The following is a 16,473-nucleotide window of genomic DNA, read 5'->3' as shown; positions in this document are numbered from 1 at the left end:
CAAACGGTAAGGTTTTCAGTAGAGCTGGACCTTTGAGGGATTGAGGGCCTGTAAAGGTAGACACTGGCCACCTCATAAAAGGCCTTGTAGGCTATGTTAAGAAAATTTGGACTTTTTTTAAAAATTTTTTTTAACATTTATTTATTTTTGAGACAGAGAGCATGAACAGGAGAGGGTCAGAGAAAGAGGGAGACACAGAATCTGAAACAGGCTCCAGGCTCTGAGCTGTCAGCACAGAGCCCGACGCGGGGCTCGAACCCACGGACCGCGAGATCATGACCTGAATCGAAGTCGGCCGCCCAACCGACTGAGCCACCCAGGTGCCCCAGAAAATTTGGATTTCTTCTTGAGGAAAACGGAAAGCCATTGAAGAGTTTTCAAAGTGGGTAAGAAAATAAGCACGTTTAGAAAGATCATTTTGGCAGCAGTGTAAACCAGGGCTTGATGAAAGATACGGAGCCAATTGAAAGACTGTTGCAGTCTCTAAATCAAAGTTGAGATCATGGCAGAGGGGATAAAGAGGAATGAGTGGATCACAGAGAAAGTCAGAAGTAGAATCTGTGAGTCTTGATGACTTAATGGATGTGTATGCACAAAAGAGGTTTTAGGCAAGGAAGAGAGGGAGAATGAGGAGTTAGGAATGACTCCCAAGAATAGCTGGATGAACGTGGTGCCTCACAATGAAAACACCCTCTAGGAGCAAGAAGTATGAATAAAAATCAATCAGCATTTGCTAACAAATTTGTAGAGTGATTTTATAATCATCATTATCATAAAATAACTGTATGTGTTACACTTTATAATTTATCAGTGCTATAATTAACATTGCTTCATTCGATCCTGTGATATTTTTCCATGTTACAAATTAGAAAATCAAATTACAGTTTAAATTACCTTCTCAAGCTCTCTTAGCTGGAAGCTACAGTACCAGTATTAAAACTCTCGTATTCTAACATCAAGGCCACTATGACACAGTATAACATTTGGTAGAATTATGGTTCTTGTCATTACTATGAATGATCAATCTATTGAAAGTTCCTTTTGTGCTAGAGACTCTGACAGTACTCTGCATAATTTAATCCTGACAACCACCCTAATAAAGTCAGCATTATTATCTCTATTTTACAAGTGAAGAAACTGAGATTCAGAGACATTGAGTATTTAAGGTCACATAGATATTAAATGGCAGAACTGAAATCTGATTTTCCAAATCTGAATGCCACAGACAGTACTTACAGCTCATGCCAACCTGCTCTAACACCATGTATTAGATGTTCTTGTGACCATAGTTCCTCGATAAGCAATTTATAGATGAAACATACGTTTACTCAATCCATTGGTTGTTAATTTGAATTTTTGGTTCATGTTAATTGTGGATCTTCATATTATCAATCATATTGAACACATGGTAATTAATTCCAGCTGTTAAGTCCAGATAACTGATCTTACTTTACTTTGGTCCAAAAACTTGGATCATATAAACATTCTCTACATCTATAAGAATGTAAATAACTTTGAGATAATTATACTAGTGAGAATAAATCAGATTACGTCGCCACAGCCAATAATTGCCAAATCTCAGCGGCTTTAAATGGTGAGAATTTACTTCTCATGTACATTACATGTTCATTACAGGTAAGCAGGTGGTCTCATTTTATATTTTTTTGACCAGAGACCAGGTTCCATCAAGAATGATGTCGGTCATCAAGGTGGAAGAGAGGGAGGACTGGGGAATCATGCACCAATCCTTAAATGCCAGGTAAAAGTGGCATATGTTACTTCCAATCACCTTTTATTTGCCAAAGTATGTCACATGGCCCCATGCAACTTTAAAGAACAGGGAAATAGAATCCCACCATGTGCCTGAGAGGAAGAGAACTGGAAATATATCTCCCCTAGAAATTCACAACTATTCCAAATATTAGTCAACTTCATGGTGAAAGATGTTCTGGGGTTAAACAAGTTTGGGAAATATTGAATTCAACAAATTAAAGAAGTTTCCTAACTATAAGTCTTCCCTGAGCCCGTATATATAACATGCATCATTAATCTACAAAAAAAAGGGACCATTACTATAGGATTTTTTTTCCAAAGACCATCTTCAAAGACTCATGTCCTAAAGACAATACTTTCAGAAATAGTACTCTAAGGTTCTGCTTTTAGAATGTATTTGTGGGAAGAGGAGAGGAATGAAGGAGAGGAAAGAATGAAGGAAGGAAAGAAAAAGACCAGAGCAGTGCAAATTTTTGGATAGTTTTGAGATCAAGAGTTATACATAAAAGCCTTCCATAGTGGCTAGTTGCAGCCAAAAAATGCATTTCTAATCTCTTGCATATCACATTAATTTATTGAGCATCTGTTAAACATCATATATTACCCTACATAAAACATGTAATATAATGCAGATTAGTATCTCCTCACAGATGAAGAAACTAAACTCAGAGAAGACAATTACATATTTAAAGCCACACAGATAGTAAACTGAGCTGCAGACTAGATGAGAAGGAAAAGTCATGTCAACCTCCAAATAGAAAGGATTAAATGCTCTAGTCAGAGGTACAAGAAACAAACTCTTTTTGGTCAAAAGATGGAAAGATTCATTTTCATTTTGGTTATCTTCTCTGGTTGTACCTTGAGTTACATGCAAGGAGTGATATTTGAAGGCCTGGATGAAGAGCTTTGAATGCCAGGCTGTTTGGATTTTATTCTCCAGGTAATGCTGAGCCATAGAAAGGTTTTGGGTCAGGAGTAAAGGAATCAGATAATCATAAGAAGACTTAGCATTTCAAGTTCAAGGGAGCCCTAGGTAATTCAGTCCAACTCTCTCGATTCACAAATGGCAAAAGTAAAGCCCTCAAAATGGAAATGCCACAACTAGGGCTTTCATTATTGGCATTAGCTTTTTATCTGGGAACACGACCTGATTAGTTTGCCTCCCTTTGGTCTCAGGCTGAGCTCAGGTCCCACTGGCCTTGCATTTGCATCCCAAATTAACGTAAACCCTGATGACGTCTTAACAGCTGGCAGAAGAGACTATTTTGAGCCCAGGGGGATAAAGTGGGGATGGTAGCAGAGTTTAGAGGTACCCGAGTGCATCTGACATCCAGGATAGGGATCATCCCTTGGCTGAATATTTCTCTCCTGGGTTGTACAAAAGCCCAGCCCATAGCTACTGATCACAAGTTTATTGCAGAGCTATGTTACACCTGGCATTATCAAGATGGGCAGTATAAATCTCCAAAGAAGGGAAGAAGTTGGTAATAAATGGCTAAATAATTGCTGATGTTGTGGGTGTGCTAGACTTGGTCATGCAGATGCCCCTCTGGAGTTGATAAATGACAGATTCACCTGCCATATTGACCTATGAAAAGATAAGGTAGCTCTGTCTGATGTCAAAACCATTCCTGCACATTATGTGCCTTTCTTAGCAAAATGACTCTCCTCCTACCTCCCAGTTGTGTGAGCCAGAGACCTAAGTACCATTTTTGGCCTCCTTATCCCTGATATCTAATTTGTACCAAGCCCTCCTATTTTTTGAATACTGCCATCTGCCCCATCCTTTCCGCAATGACTTTAGTTGAGAGCACATCATATCTCATCTAAATTATTGCCAAAGCCTTTTTTGTTTGTTTCTCCTCCCTCAAATCTTGCTCCCCTTAATCCACTCTCCCTACTGCAGCCAGAGAGATTGAGAAAGCAACAATTCTTTGAAGTAATATATTTATTTTTCAGAGTCAGAAATGCTTTCAATCAGAGCATTGATTTTCTTATTCTGTTTTCTGGCTTCCCTGCAGAAAAATGACAATGCCACAAGAAGTATGGGTGATATGATTTTGATCTCTGGCTGAATGGATTTTTTTTCCAACCAGAGATCACACAAGAGGAATCAATTTAAAAGATTAGTTTTCAATTTGCTAAAAAGTGAGTCAACAACTCTTTAAGATCTCAAACGCCAGCTTTTCTAGTTTAGGTAAGAGCTTTGCCAGAATGAGCACTTTCAGAAAGTTTACAAGAGAAATTTCATTATTTAGCTCATTGGGAGTTTATGTATTCAGGTTTCTGTTATAAAAAATATGTATTGATTAATGCATGCCTAAGTCGTGGGGTGAAGGATAACAAGGAAGATTCTAGTCAGAGAACTTCCCCAGTATTCTAAAGGAAAGTCATGTTTTCTAGTCCATCCCAACGGTGAGGGAAGAAGATAAGTGTTTATACTGTCAAGCAGGACACGTATTATCTCATTAGTTTTAAGAAGCAGTTATTGGGGCACCTGGGTGGCTCAGTTGATTAAGCGTCTGACTTCAGCTCAGGTCATGATCTCGCAGTCCATGAGTTCAAGCCCTGCGTTGGGCTCTGTGCTGACAGCTCAGAGCCTGGAGCCTGTTTCAGATTCTGTGTCTCCTTCTCTCTGACCCTCCCCTGTTCATGCTCTCTCTGTGTCTCAAAAATAAATAAATGTTAAAAAAAGAAATTAAAAAAAAGCAGTTACTATCACAATTTTACAGAGAAGAATTCTTGGAGAGGTTAAATATTTTGGTTAAGATTCTAGATCATCTAAGTGGGATACGAAGATTCAAATTCAAAACACAAGAATGCAAATTTTTAAAAATTTTTTTAAACGTTTATTTTTGAGAGACAGAGTGAGAGCGGAAGAGGGGCAGAGAGAGAGAGGGAGACAGAATCTGAATCAGGCTTCAGGCTCAGAGCTGTCAGCACGGAGCCCAATGCAGGGCTCGAACTCAGGAACTGTGAGATCTTGACCTGAGCCAAAGTCAGAAGCTTAACTGGCTGACCCATCCAGGTGCCCCAAACACAAATTCTTAAGTTAGTTTTCTCATGGCTTTGAGAAGGTATTGCTTTCGATACTGAAAAACTCTTACAAGATAGGTTTTCGAACTCTAAAGATATGCTTATCAAAGTTTAAAGGGTTTAAAACTTGCCCCATGTCACTTAGTAAGTGACAAGGCTGACATTGAAAGTCCTACTTGGCTACTTCCAAAGCTTGTGTTTTTCCAGATGTCTTCCAAGAGAGCATCCTGTTTATTGTCTCATGGATGCCGCTAATGGTGAGTGATGGTGTTCAGAAGTGACTGAATAACTAGCAATAATCATAAAGGCACATTATCAAAACTTCACGGTGTAACCTATGTGCTTTGCAAATATTGTTAAAACGAGATTCTGACCAATAAAATGTCAGGAAAGCTAGTATAAATTGGACAAGTGTGAAGGTAAGTTCAAAACTTGATTTGGCAATATTCACCACGTCAGATTCTTATTCAGCAAGAGGAAGGGCTCCATTTTGACTTTTGTTTCTATTTTCTGTCCTTCTTGCCATCTCAGAAGTGAGGCTTGAGGAGTCTATAGAAGCTCTGTGGACTAGACTACATAAAAGCAGTCATCTATACCTGTGCTGGCCCCAGGTAGAGAAGGCACCCGGAAGGAATCCCTCAAAGTCAAGGTAACATTAACTCATGTGACTTCTTCATTTATTTTTTTTTCCCCAGGCTTGTTTTAGTATGTCTCTAATTACTGCTAAGCCACTTCTACATCAGTTTCAGGGGTTAATTATCAAAATAAATTGAATTTGGCTTGGGAAAGACGTGAGCTTGCTACCTTTCAGACAGTAAAGACCTTGTTTTCTTTAGTCTCCAGCTTGAAGTCATTTGATTGCATAACTACTTTGATGATCTCAACATCTATGGCAGGTGCTATGGGGAATAGAAGCATGTGATGCTAAGGGACATGTTGAAGTAGCATGGATAATTTCATACATGGACAATTACAGAATATAATAAGTTGGAATTAAGGCAGGTGCTAAATAAGGACGCAAGGAAGGAATCTGTTATTGAGCACTTACTAAGTGCCAGATAGTTTCATGTACAACATTTCATTCAGTCTGACGATAAGCATCCTGTGAAGTAATATTGCCACAATTTACCATTTTACTGGGAACAAAGTTGTTCACCCAGCTGGTAGGTAGTGTGGCTAGGGGGCAAACCAAGTCTATCTGGCTTCAAGAGCTGAGGTCTTTGTTTATACTGTGTCTCAGATGGGAAAAAGAAGATGGTGAACTGCTGTAATAAATGATAGAGGCAGTGGTGTTTGATGGAGGCCCTAAAGGACGTATAGGATTTGGGGAGTTATGGCAAGTGGGGTGAAGTGAAATTCTAGTGGGAATTCTAGTAGGAATTGTTTGCTCAGAATGTTGAGGTGGGAATGAACCTAACTAACATGTTTCAGGAATACTGAGGGGACTGATTTCACTGCTTTTCTTCATTAAAAAAAAAAAAAGTTTATTCATTTACTTTGAGAGAGAGAGAGCGCGTGCATCCATGCGCACCCGTGCGAGTGGGAGAGGGGCTGAGATTGGGAGAGAATCCCAAGCAGGCTCTGCATTGTCAACGCAGAGCCCACGGTGAGGCTTGATCTCACCAACTGTGAGATTATGACCTGGGCTGAAATCCAGAGTCAGACGCGTAACGGACCAAGCCACCTAGGCACCCCTCTTCATTTTTCAATTCAAGATGTTTAACTGGAATTCTTTCTGCTAATCCCATATTAAAGTATGAGGTAGAATTTATTTAAGGTTCTATTTTAATAATTAACTGTTGGTTATGTCTTACAATAAAAAGTTAAAACAGGAAAATGTGATCACATAATAAATGTCATAACCACATATATGAATGTAAAAGTTTCAATGCAGTTGCAAATGACTTTGGTAAACGAAAATATTTTAGAAAATGACCCACGGTTTTTATATTTTGTTGGGCTAATTTCTTGAAAAATTATGAACTCATCACTCCCACATTGAGTGGGAGTTACATAGTTACTAGATGCTAGCAGATATAATAAGTGCTTTTAATCTCAAGAGAGTAAACCTAATTTACCCGATTTAGCATAATTTATCCATCTCTGGATTAGCAAACCAAAATGCACTAGAAAGAATGCATTTGGAATATCTATGAAACACATCGGGCAATTGAACGGATGTTTGTGCAAGGCTCTAACACCGCTGACATCAGAATACAGTTTATTTAATCTTTCACAGAGTACTTTTCAGAGTATTTTCTCATATATTATTTATTCAATCCATTACTGGCTTATTAATCAGCATTCATTCATGTAAGTTTTCTTGGAGCTTGCCAGTGTGCTAAGGTGCTGATAAATAAATTGGAATGTAGTTAAATTGAGGGAGGACTTTGGGAACAACACCCTAATAACAGTGGGAACCACTTTTGGTTTTCACCACTTCCTTCCTTACTGATCAACTTTGCAGGGCATACACAAGGGTCATTTTTGTTTGTGTGTTTTTTATTTATAGCATGTAACGAATACCTTGGAGGCTTCTGGTCATGGAGCAGTGGTAGCCAGTACAACAGAAGGTGAACTTGGACTTGGCTCCTCATTGGCTGCAGGACACAGGTTGTTGTCACTCCTTCTCTCCACTCTGATGTTTCCTCTCCTGCAGATCCAGGAAGGTGGAGATGACTAAGTTCTCCCCAGAATGCCTGATCTTTCTGAAGCCAGACCAACATTTAAAGAAAATGATGTGCAGGACTCAATTTCCTTTAAAAACACCCAATGCACGTCCCCAAGTGCAGAATTTGGCTACAACCTTCCTTTGTCGAGACTCTCTTCCGTACAGCTGAGAGAAGAAACTACTTCTAACTTCCAGATGAGCACGAATGAAGTTTTGGAGGAAAGCCTGGTGCAACACTTTCCGCAGGTGGATTCCTCAGGAGAGAAGAGACTTCAGGATGAACAGCTGGCCAAGGGCTTTGGGGCTCAAAGAAGCTTTGGGGCTCTTGTCAGGACAAGACTTACAGACATTGTGCTGCACTGATGGCTTTTCCGTGACTGATTTGCGCGCTCTTTGTTAAGACAAGAGCAGATGCGCGATGAAGGTAGAGCTTTGAGCATGCGCTTAATCACGGTGTTTTACTGCTCAGTACAACACTTGCATTGTGTTATGAAAATAATAGCTTTGGGCTAGGCAATCTTTCTTTCCTAAAAGTTGTGGATCAATAGTTAAAACCACAATGAAGTGTATTTTCTCTCTTTGCCAAAGTGAATGCACTGTTCTTTTCAAATTTTAACTAATCTTTTGAAATTTTAAATGCTGTGCAAAATTGCAGTTAAAATGCCATAAACCAAGCTCACTGTGATTTTCTTCTTGTAAAAAATTTTAAAATAACTTTAAAACAGTAAGCAGATTATGCTGATGGTAGGAAAATGTTAAAAAATAAGCATAAAAAGAAAATAAGAATCAACTCTTACCTCATCATCCAGAAATAACTATCCACTCTTAACTTTTGGGTTGCTGTATATTTGGGTTGCTGAGAATTTAAACATTGTTTCGTGGTCAAGTATAAGAATCTAAACAAAGTACTTTTTCTCAAAACATCTTTAAGTGCTCAATAAATGTTTCCTAATATGCAGCCCTTCTACTTGAGGATAGCTGGAGACATATGTGTATCAGTTAGATCTCCCTAAAGAATATTTGAGTAATGAGCTCCTTCCTATAGTCTGGGCTGCTTTGGTTTTGCCTTCCTACTGCTGAGATAAAAGGACATTGTGTTGGGGCACCTGGGTGGCTCAGTCGGTTGAACCTGCGACTTCCGCTCAGGTCATCAGGTCATGATCTGACAGTCGGTGAGTTGGAGCCTTGCATCAGGCTCGCTGCTGTCAGCTCAGAGCCTTGAACCTGCTTAGGATTCTGTGTGTCTCTTTCTCTCTCTGCCCCCCTCCTTGTGTTCTCTCTCTCTCTCTCTCTCAAAAGATAAATAAAAATAAACATTTTTTTTTAAAAAAGGACATTGCATTCTCCTTCTAGAAATTAAGAAACTGAGACCTGTATAGCCAAATCTCGTGACACAATTGGATGTTTTTACAGACAGACAAAGTAAGGAAATCACAAAACTATGTTTTCATTTCTAACTCTGACATTCAACTCCCCAGTGGTTTGTAACAATACACTCTCTGTTCATCTGTGGTGCTGGTCTTATTACTACTACAGTCTGTATTTGAAATCTATCTACTACATTCTGGGCACTTAAACTGTGTCAAAGCCTTGTGCATGGCATTTAAACATTTTAACACATTTGTTGAAGGAAACCTCTGAGTGTGGACAGTACACTTCATCACCATTTTGCAGATAAAGAAACCAAAGCTCAGTGGAATCAGGTAAACATGTCCTAAGTCACAGACAGCTAAGGAGGGTGGTGTTACTGGATTCAAACTTAGGCTGCTTAGCATGAAGGCAGTCACATCAAACTGTACTGGTAGTCAATGTATTCTTCACCACCAGGAACTCCCCGGGTATTTTTGTTCGTTTGGTTTTTGGGTTTGCAGTCTGTGCGTGTTTGTGTGTGCGTGTGCGTGTGTGTGTGTGTGTGTGTGTGTCACTGGAAGAATGTCCATTGATGAAGTGGTGAAAATCGTATTAAGTCTCAGTCTTTGAATACATGCTTTTTCAATATGGGTGGGTGTGAAATGGGGAGACTGCATGAAGTGCTTTTGCAGCATACTGGAGTGTGATGGTGATCTCATGGTAAAGCACTTACCTGATTGAATTGTGAACTTAAACTAGCTGCTTTTCCCGTGAAGCATCTTTTTTTTTTTTTTAAGAAAGACTGAAAAACTGTAGTTATTCAGATATGGTATTTGAAATTAAACAAAAAAAATGTGAAAATGAACAAAATGAGCCTCACTTCAAGAAAAACAATTGACAATATTTATTGCTGATGATAAAATTCAAGCTTCCAAGCAATTTTAAAAAACTTTTATCCTCTACCATGGGCACCAGTGGTGATATTAATGAATTTTACTTTTTGATATCGTGTAGTGAAATGCGTTAACATTTGGGAGATCTGCATAACTCAGTGAACCAATATTTTCCAAATGATGGATGCATGATATTACAAAATCATGAGTGGGGAAAAGACCCATTTAATGTGCAAAATAAAGATTTTAATCTAACGGTACAAAAATTCATTAATGTGATTTCAGATTCTACACTGCAACTAACCTTTAATAAACAGCTACTTGTCAAGTTTTGGTATAATATTAAAAAAGAATATCAAAATGATCTAAAAAGATAATTTCATTAAATAAAATTGAAATCATCTTAAATTAATGAAACAAAATAGTCTTTTAAAATAACCTTCCCTTTTTCAACTAAATATCTGGATTTTCTGTGAGGCTGGACTTTTCTTTTCGTATATTCAATCAACATAACACACAGTAACAGACTGAATGCAGAAGCTGATAATGAGAATTGTGCTGTATTTTATAAAGGCAGTCCTTAGAGACTTGTAAAAATATAAAACAGGGTCACTCTTCAACATATGTATTTTGTTTTGTGAAAATAGATATTGTTCATAAAATGTTACTGTGTTAATATGTGGTAGGTTTATTATTTTTAAATGAGTTAATAAATATTTTTAAGTTTCTGTTTTAAATTCCAGTATGATAAATCTGGATAAATTCAACCCACATAAACAAAAGCCCTTTGAAGTTCTTAATAATTTTTAAGAGTATAAAGAGTTCTGAGACCAAAAAGTTTGAGAGTTCCTATTCTAGAACATGTATTTTTTAGATTTCATCAATAGATATTCAAGTTGTTTGCAGTAGTTGCCATTATAAATAAAGATGAAGTACACAGCCTTGTTCATGTACCCTTACATACTGACACTTTTACTTTAATGGGATAGCTTATCAAGTTGCTAAGAAAAAAGGCATGTTTATTTTTTCAGGATATTTGTAGTAGTTACTATTTATTTGATATATATTTATAGTTATTTAAAATGTATCTATATAATTTAAGTACATGGAGAAACAAAAAAGAAAAATGAGACCTACTCTCTTCACTTAAATAAATCCCATAGTCAGGATGGGTGAAAAATATATGTATCAAGTTAGGAAATGCAAATAATCCAGAGAAGTGTGAAATAAAACAAAACTTCATTGCCTTCCATTTGGTTCTAAAGTAATAGTATAACCCTTATGAAGAGTTTCTTATAATTTCTGCCAGAAAAGAAATGTTTATATTGAATTTATATAGTATAGCTACAAATACAGTTAGATAGCTTGCTCTATATCTGTGTCTATCTCTCATCTATCTATCTACCTATCTGCCTATTAATCTATCTATAGCAGAGATTTTTAACTGTCCTCCAAAATTTCTCCTCTTCCTTTTGGTCACACAGCTAGACTACATCTCGGTCTCCTTTGCAGGTATATGTGGTCACGTGACTAATTTTGGCCAATTAAATGTGAGTAGTAGTGATATGTGCCACTCCAAGACTTAAAATCATTCATACTATTCCTCAACTTAGCAAGTAATAGCCTTTGAGTTATTTTATGTATTTACATTTAAAAATTTTTTTGTTTTATTTTTCATTTTTTTTGAGAAAGTGTGCAAGCATGGGAAAGGGAGAGAGAGAATCCACCCAGCATGGAGCCCCACATGGAGCCCCACCTGAGCTGAAATCAAGAGTCAGGCGCTTAACCAAATGAACCACCCAGGCACCCAGTTGTTTGATGTTTGATTCTTTTTTTTTTTTTTTACAGGAATTAACCTACTCTAATACAATACCTACTGAGCTTATCATACTATTTTAAAAAGTTTTTTTAATGTTTATTTACTTTTGAGAGAGACAGAGCGCAAGCAGGGGAGGGGCAGAGAGAGAGAGGGAGACACAGAATCTGAAGCAGGCTCCAGGCTCTGGGCTGTCAGCACAGAGCCCGACACAGGGCTAGAACCCACAAACCGTGAGATCATGACCTGACCCTTAACTAAGCCACCCAGGTACCCCTATCATACTATTTTACACAGAAAGTGACTACCATACTACTTGCATCCCGTTGTTGTATGTAATATATCTTGGAGATATTTCAGTAACATTTTGGTATGTGTATTTTAAATTTAAAAACATATATGAAGAGGGCCACGTGGGTGTTTCAGTCAGTTAAGCGTCCAACTTTGGCTCAGATCATGATCTTGCAGTTTGTGGGTTCCAGCCCTGCATCAGGCTCTGGGCTGACAGTTCAGAGCCTGGAGCCTGCTTTGGATTCTGTGTCTCCCTCTCTCTCTCTGTTCCTCCCCTGCTCACACTCTTGTCTCTATCTCTATTTCTCAAAAATAAATAAATATTAAAAAAATTAAAAAAAAAACATATACCAAGAGATTACCATTTAAAAAGTTTGTATTAATCCATATTCCTACAAGAAATTCATGTGAGTACATTATTTCTCTATATCCTCACCTATTCATAGTGTTACTGCACTTGCTAAAAATTTGCAATTCTTAAAGGTGAAATACTGAATATCATTTTTTACTTTATTGGCATTATCATGGCTATGGTCACCTTTGGATTTATTGGACATTTGTATTTTCTCTTCTGTAAATTAGTCTGTTTCTGTGCTTTGCCCATTTTTAAATGTATTTATAATAGTTTTCTTGTTACTTTTCAAAGTTCTTTAATATTAAGGATACTAACTTTTTGAATGTCATCTGAGAAAAATACGTTCCCCTTCTTTGGTATGTCTTGACTTCAGTTAGTCTTTTGCAAATATCTGTCTTTTACAGTTTCTGTATTTTCTGCTTTGCTTAGGAATATCCCCCTTAGTGCGAGGTTGTAAAAGAATTCTACTATGTTTTATTCTGATAATTTTGTTTTATATCTTTTGCATTTAAATTTAACCCACATTAGGGGTGCCTGGGTGGCTCAGTTGGTTAGGCGTCCTGCTTGTTATAGGCTCAGGTCATGATCTCATGGTTGGTGAGTTTGAGCCCCTGGTTGGCTCCATGCTAATAGCACAGAGCTTGCTTGGGATTCTCTCTCTCTCTCTCTCTCTCTCTCTCTCTCTGCCCCTCCCTTGCAAACGCAAAAGTGCTCTCTCTCTCAAAATAAATAAATACGTTTTAAAAAAGTAAATTTAACCCACATTACACTTATGTTTGTATAGAGTGAAGTGTTTAATTTTCATTTTCTTCCAAAGGGACAGAACATTTTTCCTGCATTATTTATTAAATGAACCATCTTTTGCCCATGGAAATTTCATGTCACTTTAGTCATATGATTTTTCATTACCTTTGGAACTATTATAGGGCCTTTATTGTGTTCACTTCTCTACTTATTGTGAACTAGCCACATACTACTTTGATTTCAGTAATTTTATGGGAAATTTTAATATCTTTTAAGAAAAGCTGTCCATCATTATAGATTAGGTTTCTGGGGGGAAACCTATTATGAAACATAGATTCTTCCATATGGATTTTATAATTATGTTATTTTGTTCCCCAAAAACTTTATTGGAATTACAATTTGAATTGCATTGCATTTATACTAATGAAGGAAATATCATATTCTATGATATTAAGAATTCCTATCCAAAATATGTTTCTATAATAATATAGCATTTTATTCATTTTAATAACTTTTTGTAATGTTAATTATGTACATCTTGCACCTTTTTATATTACCTTTTTATTTGCCACTTTTATTTGCCACTGTGAATGAGAAATTTCCCCCATGCTCATTTCTAAATCTTACTGTGGTACAAAGAAAAATCTTGATTTTTGTACATTCATCTTTTCTCCAGAGACTTGTCCAGTTATTTTATTAAATTTAATGGCTGCTTTGCTAGTTTATCTTGGGCTTTCTAGGTATACAATATTATCATCTGGTAATAAAAAGATAATTTTATCTCTTCCAATATTTATTGCTTCATATTCTTCATGCAGCAATGCTTTATTGAGATTAATGCCAGGCATTGTTGTGGATTCTATGGATACAACTGTGAATAAAACAGATGAATAAAGTGTATATTCTAGTGGAAGGCAGACGTAAACAATAGAAATATTAAATAATGACTGATGCTGAGGAGAAAAGAAAGTATGGGAGGGGGATAGGAAGGTTCGGTGGTGGAGTGGATTTGAGACAAGGTGGCTAGGGAGAGCCTTACAGGGAGGGGAACCACTCAAGAATTCTCAACAACAGTGATGATAGCAAGCATCTCTTTCATGTTCCTAATTTTAATGGAAATGGCTTTAACATTTCAGTACTCAGTATGATGTTTGCTGTTTAAAATATTTTTAAAAATAAATAGTAAAGCAATAGTCTTTACATTATATATGTATATATATTATTGGCCATCTTAAGAGTGTTATTCTATTATATATTGCTTAAGAATTTATTTTGTTACAAGCAGCTTCTCGATTTTATCAAATACCTATTTAACTTCATCATATATTTTTCTCTTTTGTTAAAATGAAGAATTACTTTGATAGTCTTCCTTATGTTGAGATTTCTCTGCATCCTCAGAATAAATCTGATTATGGTGTAATATTCTTTACTTTGCTATGTTGTATATCAGAAGAACTGAATGTGTTTTTTTTATTTATTTGTGGCTTTTATTTGTTAATTCAATCTGATAAGAAAATGAAGCAAATTCATGTTTAATGAGTGACATGATATACTTGATTATATTCCATATAATCTAGTATTTATTTTAATATTTTTGTTTGCATTTCTCACTTATTAATTTAGAAATGTTATTGTCTTTTTCTATGTCATTGCTGGTTACTTTCCACTTTCTGCTAGATATATTAAAATCTCAACTTCCTTATTATGATTCTAATTCTCTTCCTCCACTAAGATGAACCCTTTAGAACAAAGGTGGTCAAACTATGGCCCATGGGCCAAATATCCCCTATCATCTGATTTTGTATGGCTTACGTACTAGAAGGGTTTTTACTTTGAAAATAGTTGGAAAAAAGTCAAAAGAAGAGTAACTTATGATACATGAGAAATATAGAAAATTAAACTTTCAGTTACACAAATAAAGTTTTATTGGAACACAGCACACTTACATGGTTATTTACTGTCCATGGCTGCGTTTGTGTTTCCATGGCAGAGTTAAGTAGTCAAGAGGGAGACCACATGGTCTACAAAGCTGAAAATATTTACTATCTGGCCCCTTATTGTTTTCTGACCTATGCTTAAGGACATTTCCTAAGTGTCTAATTTTCTCAGGTTGACCCAACTCTCTAGAGTGAGTCCTTAGAAGACTTTTATTTATGTTTTTGAACAAGGATGCAAGAAAGCAACTTAGCTGCATTTTTAATTTTTTAGCTCTCCTACCAAAATAAAGTTCTTGTTATAGAATAAATTTTCTTTAAAAAATATAAAGATAATGTATTTTTATAATTAACTAACAACATACAGTTTATTTTTCTCTGAAATGAAATAACGGCTAAGCTTAATATTTCTCATATGAACTTTAAAAATGATTTCCAGCACCCCCTGCACAAATCAGGCTGGATATTCTGTTCTTTTGGTATTTAGATGATCCACCCTCATGGTTTGTGGGAAGCAACAATTTTCCTTTTATGACTACAAATGTAAAGTGAAACTTAGTGTTTCCCATACTGGTTATACTGGTTCCTTGCCTTGCTAAGTAGGGAAATAGCCTAGTGGGTGGGTGGAGAACCACAAGTTTCAAGTTGTGTCCTGCACTAGGGGGAAGAAAAAGTTGTGTACTGTAGTTAAACTGTGATGAAAGCTACCGAGGAGAAATTACAGGAAACTTTAATCAGATACTTAACATATTTAAGCCTCAATAAACCTTATAGTCGTGTTCTAGTATGTGTTCACGCATGTGAAGAAGGGAAGAGAACATATGAGATCAAATGGACACTAAGACAGGAAAAAACAAGTAGCAATAAGCAAAAACATTAAAAGAAACCAAGTACTGAAGTGGAGGCAAGACATCTGATTGGAAGCAGTATAAAAATCGGCAGAAATTAGCAAAAAGAGGTTAATTTGGAGATAAATAGGGTTTCATAATAAATGTGGACTTGAGGAAAAATTACTTGTCAAAGATCTAGCAGTAGATGATTAAAACTTTGAACAGAAAGAAAAAACATCAGGTAATCTACGGTGTGACATTATGGGGTGAACCGAAATTGCTAAAACATATGCTCAATTCTTTAGGAAAACAGGATCTGTAGGAAGAAATTGGATGTCCACAATAAAGGTCTATGATAGGCCAGACATGTTATGGATACTTTTCTTCTAAGTCTTCAAGGCAAGAACACGAGCAGTGGTCATTGGCCACAAATCAATAAGTAGTGATCATTATTATAATCATTTCTACCTTTGAAACAACTGAGGCTCAGGGCACTGGCCACTTTGCCCAAAGTCACACAAGCTAAAAAAAGGCTGGAAGCAAAAATGACTATTTGTCAAGTCTGTGCTTAAAAAACAAAATAACAAAAAAACCCCGAGCCTCCAAACAAAAACAACTATACCACATTGCTGCTGAAAAGAAATGAATTCAGTACAGAGCTGAGGTGGAATGTGGCCAGAGTAATGTGTGGCCAATTTGGCCTGGAGAACCAGTTCCGCTGTTAGTGAAAGCATCATGGCGGTGAGGATGGGAACAGACTGCAGGAGGGAAAAGCGGAGT

The 16,473-nt window shown here is 36.7% G+C and overlaps 1 protein-coding gene across 1 annotated transcript; it reads left to right on the top strand.

Moving 5' to 3' along the window:
- The first annotated feature begins 208 nt into the window (after nt 1-208).
- INSL5 (insulin like 5) lies at nt 209-8,691 on the top strand. Its single transcript, XM_023258795.2, is given in 5 exon segments — nt 209-386; nt 1,673-1,759; nt 5,341-5,458; nt 7,322-7,767; nt 7,769-8,691. Coding segments are annotated over 2 exon segments (375 nt in total). The 5' UTR covers nt 209-386; nt 1,673-1,759; nt 5,341-5,458; nt 7,322-7,504; the 3' UTR covers nt 7,881-8,691.
- The last annotated feature ends 7,782 nt before the right edge of the window (nt 8,692-16,473 follow it).

Source organism: Felis catus, chromosome C1 (assembly GCF_018350175.1).
Source record: "Felis catus isolate Fca126 chromosome C1, F.catus_Fca126_mat1.0, whole genome shotgun sequence".
Lineage (NCBI taxonomy): Eukaryota > Metazoa > Chordata > Mammalia > Carnivora > Felidae > Felis > Felis catus.
This window is presented reverse-complemented; position numbering and strand designations above follow the sequence as displayed.